The sequence below is a fragment of the Clupea harengus genome, chromosome 16 (genome assembly GCF_900700415.2).
Source record: "Clupea harengus chromosome 16, Ch_v2.0.2, whole genome shotgun sequence".
In the NCBI taxonomy this organism is placed as follows: domain Eukaryota; kingdom Metazoa; phylum Chordata; class Actinopteri; order Clupeiformes; family Clupeidae; genus Clupea; species Clupea harengus.
The window spans coordinates 5,509,534-5,519,533 of record NC_045167.1 but is presented as its reverse complement, the minus strand read 5'-3'; the positions used below and the strand labels follow the sequence as shown (position 1 = coordinate 5,519,533).

The 10,000-nt window shown below is 44.6% G+C and overlaps 1 protein-coding gene across 1 annotated transcript in view; it reads left to right on the top strand.

Annotated features, from left to right (window-relative positions):
• Positions 1-4,788, top strand: part of LOC116224152 (nuclear receptor-interacting protein 2-like) — a 41,234-nt gene extending 36,446 nt beyond the window's left edge. Inside the window, exon 6 of the mRNA XM_031583090.2 lies at positions 4,356-4,788. Coding sequence (XP_031438950.1) covers positions 4,356-4,475 — 120 coding nt within the window. The 3' untranslated portion in view covers positions 4,476-4,788. The remainder of the gene's footprint in view (positions 1-4,355) is intronic.
• The last annotated feature ends 5,212 nt before the right edge of the window (positions 4,789-10,000 follow it).

Genomic DNA, 10,000 nt, shown 5'->3' with positions numbered 1-10,000 from the left:
CATCATCACTAACTTTATCAACATCACAATCAATCATCACATCACTAACACTATGATCATCATCTACATCATCGCCATTATCTACATCTACATCATCACCATCGCTATTAACATCAGTATCACCATGACTACTACCATCCTGCCTCTCATCACCATACTCACCATCAGCATCAGCAACATCACTATCATCACCACCACAGTAACAATTAGCACTGTCGCTATGACAATCATCATCAATATCACCACCACCATCAATATCACCATCACTAACATCATCATCCATATAATCAATATCATGCTCTTCTCTGGATCAGCTCTCATCAAATTCACGGGCTGATCCTAAACTCTTCCGTTCTTACACTTCTCCATTGCCAGACTGATCAGCACACATAATTACATTCCTGTCCAATCTCTCGGAGGATTGAGATGGCTTGAAACTTCCATAATGGATCTTAATAATCTCTCTATTAATGTCTTCAATAAATGCTTGGTACAAAGAGAAAGGATAAGAGAGAGCGAGAGAGAGAGGATGAGAGAGAGAGAGAGAGAGAGAGTGGATAAGAGAGAGAGAGAGAAAGGATAAGAGAGAGAGAGAGAGAGAGAGCGAGAGAGAGGATAAAGGAGAGAGAGAGGGGATAAGAGAGTCTTGAGTCTTGACATTTTTCCAAGGGAATTGTTACGACAGACCTGAAGAACCGAAGGTCCCGTAACATAAAAGGCCAGACTCTCAGTTGCGGGTAAATATATAACTGGTTTATTTACAAATGCAATGGTGGTTGTCGTCAAAAACAGAAGAGAAAACAAAAAGAAACCTCCAAGAAGCCTCACAAATAATAAATAGTCGCTGCAGCTTACCTCACTCGCGATAAAAGAAAAAAGAAGGTGAGTCTTCCGGGCAACTTCCTTGCCTGCACTGTCTACCACTAGGCTAAAAAAGTGCAGGAAGCATAAACAAACAACCACCCATAAACAACTAAGAGAAGGCAAAAAAGTGAACAAGCGCGTAGGACGCGTAAGGGTCTTCAAAAGGCAAAGTCTCTGTTTTAGTCCAGTGTTGGGAAAAACCAGGGAACGCTCAGACAGGTCGGGATCCTCGGGAAACAGTCGTATCCTCCTGTTCTTGATAACACGCGCCGCCATCTTGGGGAAGGCCGTCTTAATAAAGGGAGAAAGTCCCGCCCAGCAATCAGTACGGACCGAGACCACGCCCACTCCACCTTATAGAGACTGGGAAAACGGCAGACACAGGGAAAGACCTCCAGTATGCCCATAACACCATAACAGGAATCCTCCACCTATCCTTCCTTACCCTAAAAATGATGTAAACACACACACACACACACACACACACACACACACACACACACACACACACACACACACACACACACACACACACACATATATATACACACACAGATGAATGAGCTAACCACAGAACAGCACCAGCAACAGGGCTCTGACATTCAAAAGAGCCCGATTTTGTATTCAATTAGGCCAGCTCTGAAAGCAGTACACTGTAAAATATGAAATGTGCCCCTGGTCTGTGTGTGGAAATCAGTAGTTTGAATCAGAGTGAAAAATAACTGTGGCATTACAATCAGTTCCTCCCTGGGGTTGATTCTGTTCTGTTATGCTTGATTCAGTTGGAGGGGCACTTTAATTGAATTTCCTCATGGTGGAACATACAAAGTGGTATTAACTAGTTCTGAAAATAGGTAGCGGGTGCGGGGGGTGGGGGGCAAATTATATCAGAATGATTGCATGTCTCTGAGGACTTCAGTGGTATGGAAGTCACGAATGAGCAGCGGAAGGGTGGAAGGAAGGAAAGAAGGAAAGAAGGAAAGAATGAAGGAAGGAAAGAAGGAAGGCAAAAAGAAAAAATCCCAGGCTACTGGGACAAATTGTTCATGTTCATAATTCAGTGACTTCTCCTGTGACCTGGAAGTGAATCGCATGCTGAGCAGGGCCCGGAACTCTCAGAGTTTAGAATTTAGAATGGAGAATTTAAAATGTATGACACGGTTGCCACGGCGAATGGAACTCCCTGGAGATTCTGCAGATGACTTTACCAATTGCTGTATCTGCTTCTCACCTACGTGAGCACATGTCCTAGGTACTTTTGTGTGTGTGTGTGTGTGTGTGTGTGTGTGTGTGTGTGTGTGTGTGTGTGTGTGTGTGTGTGTGTCTGTGTGTCTGTGTGTGTGCCCAGTGGGCATACCTAATTTAACACCCACAACCGGCCAGTCTCCCTAAAGAGGTCATTTGGAAGACGACTCTTAACAGCTCGTTGATCATATGCAACACACCTACACACAGACCACACAGAAACTAAATGCACACGGAAGCATGTTTACTGTAAAAATGGAACAGCTTGCACCGGGACTCTGACGCCAGCAACCCACCCATTGTCTCTGTGAAGCAGGGAGTCATTAGGCAGTGATGGCCGAGCACCGACATGGAGAGACTCAACACCACTCTGAAAGTGTAATAATTAAACAGAAGCATCGTCTTACACAGTGCACTGAGCTGACATACTAACCAGTACCTTTGTAGCGGAGCAGACAGGCGTGCTCATTACAACAGGCGTGCACAGCATATTGCGATGGCGGTAGCATATTGCGATGGCGGTAGCATATGCTTAGCGAGGCTAAATACAAAAGCAGCTAAGGCAGGAAGGAGGCGAAGACTGTTCCTGTTGACAGCCAAGTAAAAAGGTCCTATAGCTGGCTGACAAGATGCCTCCGGGAGCCTGAAATAAAGTTCTGGGCTCTTAAACAGAAACATGTTCTGCCTAATAGCAGATGACTGTGGAGCAGGTCCTGCCAGTGAGTTGCGAAGGCGGTAGCATATGTTCTGCGAGGCGAAAAAAACAACAAACGACACAGCAGGACTAAGAGGAAGGCCTGCCTGCAAGGTTCAACAAGCTGGCAATAAAAAAGGATTATTTCATAGAAGTGAACTAAAAAAATATATCACAGCATTTTAGACTCATATAGCACATAGCACATGGCCTCTATAACTTAATAATATTCTGGCAGAGGGCCACTGGTTGTGGTACACATCTGTCTCAAATCAGGCTCCGATCCACGGTGGCTCCTTTAAAGGTAAGGCCTGGTTAGAAGACAACAGTGGCTGTCACATCAGAACAAACAAATGGCTTTGGACCTCATTCAAATACTGGTGCAAAATCCAGGCTAAATTATAAACCAGATCTGTGCCATACATGTGCCAGATCAGGGTGGATTAACTCCACGATCGTTAACTATTTAGGTTGGAATATTCTAAAACTGTAGAGCGACAGTAAGAGTAAGTAAACAACCTGAATGTGTCTCACCCCAGGGACCTGTCTCATTCTCAGGAGGACCGCAGGTCTCGTCCTCTCTCCTCCCTGGTCCCGGCTAATGATGTGTTCTTGTGTGGAGCAGACAGCGGACCTGCTGTTTGATATTTCTGAGTTCCTCAGAGATCAAACCATCCCCCTAGGTTTGAATGTGTGGAGCAGACAGTGGACATTACTGTTTGATAGTTCTGAGTTCTTCAGAAACCTGATCTGTTGGAATGTAACCATCTCTTTGAGTTAAATGCAGGTCACCACGTTAATGCTTTGAAGCCGCACTGTTTGATCATCCGTAGTCAGGGGTGGGCTCCTCATATTTACCTTTGATGTTGGAGATTTAAGAGTTTAAGAGACATTTTTTTTCATATTTTTTTTTATATTCAATGTGCCTGTAGACCATTACACTATTTTTGGTTATTTTGGGACACTAGATACTAGATATTACACGGGTATGTACATCCGGACTCGTACATATTAGGATATGTATATTATCCAGTTATATAATATTATCTATATTAGGATATGGTATAATATTCAGTTATATAATATTGTCCATATTAGGATTATGGTATAATATTCACTTCAATTCATTTCCCATATATTCCCACAAAAAGATCTAATGATTAAAATATTGCATTGTAGAATCAGTGGTTCCAGCTTAGCTGCATCGTCCAGAATGGATGTGTGTGTGTGTGTGTGTGTGTGTGTGGTGTGTGTGTGTGTGTGTGTGTGTGTGTGTGTCCAAGTTAGGGCCAGCTCTGTTCTCATGTTAGCAGCCATTTTGCAATGTACATTCATTTACACATTTATTGGAAGTACATGAGCTCCCTGCGTCCTGGTGCAGTAATCTCCTTAGTGCTGTTAGCACTCTTTGCTTCACCAGCTGAACTACCAGAGGACATCTTGAATGCTGATGTATTGTGTGTGTGTGTTGTGTGTGTGTGTGTGTGTGTGTGTGTGTGTGCGTGGTGTGTGTGTGTGTGTGTGTGTGTGTGTGTGTGTGTCCTCCCTACAGTGCTGTGTGGACTTGAGCTCCAGGGTTCTCCGGCTCCAGGCGAGTGGAGAAGAGCTGCCTTTCCTGGAGGCCTCCGCCCACCACAGCCAGTGCCACCATGACAACAACAAGAACATGTGACGTCACTTCCTGTGATGTCATCCTGATGTGGATCCCGCCTCCCAGCATCCGGAGGATGATATCTCTTACCATCTATATCTCTCTTTCTTTCTTTCTTTCTTTCTTTCTTTCTTTCTTTCTTTCTTTCTATCTATCTCTCTCTTACTCCTGTTCACACTGTTGTGTTGGGGTTTTTGTGCTTATTCTGCATTTGCCATGATTCTGTCATGATTCTGTTGTATTGTAAAGTGAATGGAGGCCAAGAGAGATTATTATAATATCTATGTATCATTTCTTCATAAACATGTACTTCAGATTATTGTTTTTAATCAATGGGGCTTATGATTAATGATAAGTGAGTTGTACAAGAGAACCAATAATCCAGTAAAATCCAGAAGATCATCCAAGTGATGGATGAATAATTTGTAATTGAATTCTCTGGAGAGGACAGATGAAGTAGTGGGAGTAGCTGTCAACTAGGCCTTTGCTTATTACACAGAGTAAAAATATAATCACAACATGGAAGAATCTCAAGGATTTATACCGAGTTGCAGTTCATGCGGGTGGACAGTCAATGCATTGCCATAAACACTGGATTGTTTATTTTAGTTTGTAAAACACGGAACCAAAAGCCTGACATGTCGTGTTTACGCTTGTGTTCAGTGTATTAGGAAAGAACACCGAGGGTTATAGGAAGGAAGAGGGACCAACCTAGGCCTTAAGATCCACATCCTGCCATTAGATCCTTTGGGGCTGTTAGCATGCAGGACCCACACAGTACCGAGAGCCAGAACTGGGCTAGGCCTGAACCAGCGTTGGCTGACGGAGAGACTTTGCTAATCATTAAAAGTACCGTCCATGGTTCTTATCCCATATCCTTTTTGGTCGAATTCAGCGAATTGCTAGACGTTCACTGTTCAGAAAACATAGTGCTTAGACCAAGGCAAGCCAATCAACACGGTGCTTCAGGAAGCACGGCAGGGAGGGGTGTAATTTGATTGGCTGTTGAGCAGAAATATAAACAACTGAAATTTAATCCGGACTAACATCTTAAATCTGTTAGATCCAGTGGGGCTTTTAGGCAAATCACGAGACCCAAACAGCGCCTATGGGACCCCTAGCCTTGGCCCGGTGTGTGTCGTGTCTGGGCTGTTATCTGGGGATGTTCTGATTTCTATGTTCTGTTACCCCGACATCCAGTTAATTGCCCCGGGGTCACTCTATGCTCCATGAGCGATACAGCGGTAGAAACGTGAGGAGATTACGGTCACAACCACACACTAAAGAACACCGCCTCTCTCTCTCTTTTTCTTTTCATCTCTCTTTTTGCTACATCTCTCACAGTCTTTCTCCCTCTCTCCATTATTTCTTTCTCCTCTCTCCTCTCATCTCTCTCCCTATTTTCCTCCCAACATCCCCCTCTTTCTCTTTCTCTCCCTCCCTACCTATCCTCTCTTTCTCTCTCTCCTACCCTCCTTCTCTCTTCTTGCCCTCTCTTTCCCCCCTCCCCGCCCTCTCTCGTCAATTAGTCCAGTTGAGGGTCCCCTTGCTGACCTGAATTAAAGATGAAGCCTCTCCTGTTCTGTGTTAAATGCTAATGGCTTCCCAGGGGTTGGTCTGTGGGCGCGTGTCAGACATGCTGAACAGCTGAACGCTGTTGTCAAAAAAAAAAAAACACAAAAACATTCCAGTGTTGCATGATCAGTTCTTTTTTCTGTAGATGTCAGCTTTTGCATACGTTGACCAAATTTGTAGGGATTACTGTGTATGTATTTTCCAGGGCGAGTGTGTGTGTGTGTGTGTGTGTGTGAGAGAGAGAGATAGAGAGAAGGGGAGACAGAAAGGGTGTGTTTGTGTCTGGCAGTGCAGTCATGTAGGAACAGGATATGACTTTCTTGGTTTTGCTGTCGTCGGTGTGTCCCTTGGGAAAATAAGAAACACAGTACCAATCTACTATTAGCCCTTCAGCTTACCTCCCACTACTCCCTTCTCCAGCTGCCTTCCCCCTCATCTTTCTGGGGCACAGGACTCACTTTAGCCCCAGGCTTCACTTTGTGCCAAGGCCTCAATGGAGGTTTATATTCTCAGTTTCACTCAGAGGTCACCATCTCTCTCTCTCTCTCTCTCTCCTCTCTCTCTCTCTCTCTCTCTCTCTGCTTTGGTCAGTTATTCTGTTTTAACGCAGCTAAGCTCATCTAAATGGAAAATTTGAAACATTATATGGTTTTATTTTGTTGATTGCTAATTTTGGTCTATGAACACACAAGTCAAACACCCACATGCACACACACACACACACACACACTCTCACAACACACACACACACACTCACAAGTCAAGCACCCACATACATACACACACACACACACACACAAACAAAACACACACACACACACACACACACACACACACACACACACACATAGAATGAGAGACTCATGCAGCTTGAATCTGCGTGAGGTTGCTCTCTGTTCTTGGTCTCCAGGACACCATCGCCACGGCACTCATCTGACCAGCTTCCTCAGTGAAGGTCAACCCTGCATAGACCCCCCCCCCCCCCCCCTCCCCCGTTTTATTCTAATGATCTCTGTGCGCTGTGTAACGGCATTGAAAATTTGATGTTTGAGATGAGTTGATTTGTTTCTGTGATCTTTGTTCATTTCTTTTGGGTTTCTTTTCTTCTGTTTACTGTTTTTGATTTCTGAACAGTATTTTAATCTGCCTATATAAAATAAAAATCTGTATTCTGGCTATACACGGAGCTCCTGGAGTGTTTTATAAATGAACTCATGAGTGACACATGAGTGGAATGGATCTAGTGTGAACCCGGTGGAATACTGCCACTACAGATCAGGGTCGTTCGGTTCTAGACTCAGATGGTTCCGCTCACACAGAGGCTGGATTCCATAAAGCACTCCTGCTTGATGTAGATGTATTATGTTAGTGTTATGTGTAACCTGCACACTGGAATTAACCCAGCGACTGTCAGTAACAACCACATCTGTGTGAATGTCAGGGAGTGAAGCTTATCCATGGGCACAGCATGACCGACTGGCTACCGCTATAAATGCAATATATGCATATATAATGTTATTATTATTATTAGTAGTATATCGTTTCAACATTTACATTTGTATTTTAAATTGACACTTTTGTTGTCTTTAATGTTTTCTAATGTTTTCTAAGTCTCTTTGGACAAAAACGTCTGCTTAAGTACCTTAACGATGACCATATGCAGAGATCCATTCATGTATATTTCCATGTACATTATGCTTATGAGACCTTCAAACACAAACTGGAATCAGGACAACACATTCCACATAGGAGAGAGGTGAGTGTGTGTGTGTGTGTGTGTGTGTGTGTGTGTGTGTGTGTGTGTGTGTGTGTGTGTGTGTGTGTGTGTGTGTGTGTGTGTGTGTGTGTGTGTGTGTCTGTGTGTGAGACCACACACTCTCTCACACACTCAACACACTTTCACACACTCACACTCTCTGCTTATGCCCCACAGAGCCTCATCATCGCTGGCGCTGTTAACAGTGTCCCACTGACAGGATTCATGCGGAGGTTTCCCGGAAGTTTCCCCACGGGCTAAGAGAATACTCATGTGACAAATCAGGCAATTGTTGAACTAATCACATCACATGTCACTGTGGGGTAGAGAACAGAGTGTGTGTTTGTGAGAGAGGGAGAGAGAGAAGAGAAGAGAGAGAGATTGAGAGAGAGAGAGAGGAGAGAGAGAGAGGAGAGAGATGGAGAAAAATTGGATTGATCATCTTGCCTCATTAAAATGGACACCGACTCTATCAGCTGTGTGTTTTTTTCTCGGCTGTCCATTTATTCCTCGCTGTGGGATCCCCTCTTGTCTTTCGGCCCGTCTCAGATTTCCAGGGGCGTCCTACAGAGATGACACACACACACACACACACACACACACACACACACAAACACACACACACAGAGAGAGACATCAAATATCGCTCACTCCAGCAAGGAGTACATAATGTCCTCCTCTCACATACGCATATATCAAACACCCACACACAGACACACACAGACACACACAGACACACAGACACACACACACACACACACACACACACATACACACAGACACCAAATAGATATGTCAAGACTACTCAGGGGGCCGGCCATCCCAACATGTCCTGGAAAGCCCATGGCGCTTTTCATGCCTTTCTGACTCACTGCACTACGCCCTCCCATTGGCACACTCTGGTGCCTGTGTGTCTGTGTGTGTGCTGTATGTGTGTGTGTGAGAGAAAGTGTGTGTGTGTGTGTGTGTTATGTAAATAAGAGCATTAATGCTTGTGTCTGTGTGATCTGAATGTATGGTGTGTGTGGTGTGTGCATGTGTGTGAGTGCCTGCACGTGTGCATGAGTGTGTGTGTGTGTGTGTGTGTGTGTGTGTGTGTGTGTGTGTGTGTGTGTGTGTGTGTGTGTGTGTGTGTGTGTGTGTGTGTGTGTGTGTGTGTGGTGTGTGTGGTGTGTGTGTGTGTATCATTCATGCCATCTCTGCTGCACCAGATGCTGGGGAAGCAATGCTGATAAGGCTTTACACTGAACATGGATTTCATTTAAACACTCTTCTCTCTCTCTTTATCTGTTGAGTGTGTGGGTGTGATACTGAAAATGACTTTGTGTGTGTGTATGTATACATTTGGCTATGTCAGTGTGCATGTGTGTGTGTGTGTGTGTGGGGGGGGGGGGGGTATACTGTACGTGTGTGATCACACACACTTCAGCTCAACCAGGCAGACCCATCCATACTATGTCCTTGTGAAGCCCAAGGTGCAGCTGTGGTAATTAACCTTATACCTCTCAGGACCACTAGCATTACACAGGGGGATGTCAAAGAAGAGCACTTGCACACATTTATATACACACACACACACACAAACATATAAATACAAACACACACACACATATGTATGCACATTCACTCACTCACTCACTCACTGTCTCTCTCTCTCTCTCTCTCTCTCACACACACACACACACACACACACTTTGATAGAGTGCTCTGCATTACTATATGCTAGTTACAGCTGCTTAAATGGCATAGGAGACAGGTAGGGTGAGGTGAGGTGAGGTGAGGTGATTTGATGAGGTAATGCTGCACTTACATATGACACCTCATCTGCATATCTGACATCTGAGTACTTATCCACGTATCCATAAGACCTTGACCACGCTTTCTAACCCTGATAGCAGCCCTCTCTAGCAGAGAGACGGTGCAGACTCTACAGGCTGTAGCTGGCCCAGAACTGGAACTTAAGTGGCCCAGAACTGGAACTTAGGTGGCCCAGAACTGGAATCTAACCGGCCCAGAACTGGAATCTAACGGGCCCAGAACTGGAATGTAAGAAGCCGGCCAGAACTGCTTCAGATTTGTCAGGCTAGATGTTTTTGGAGCCAGCTGTTTATCTTCCCAATTGTGTGCCAGACAGGCAATGCTCCATTTCAGTTGGCATTCTGCATTTTGGCTCAGGGCACAGTTGAGAACATATTTTATTTTTACTGTAATTACC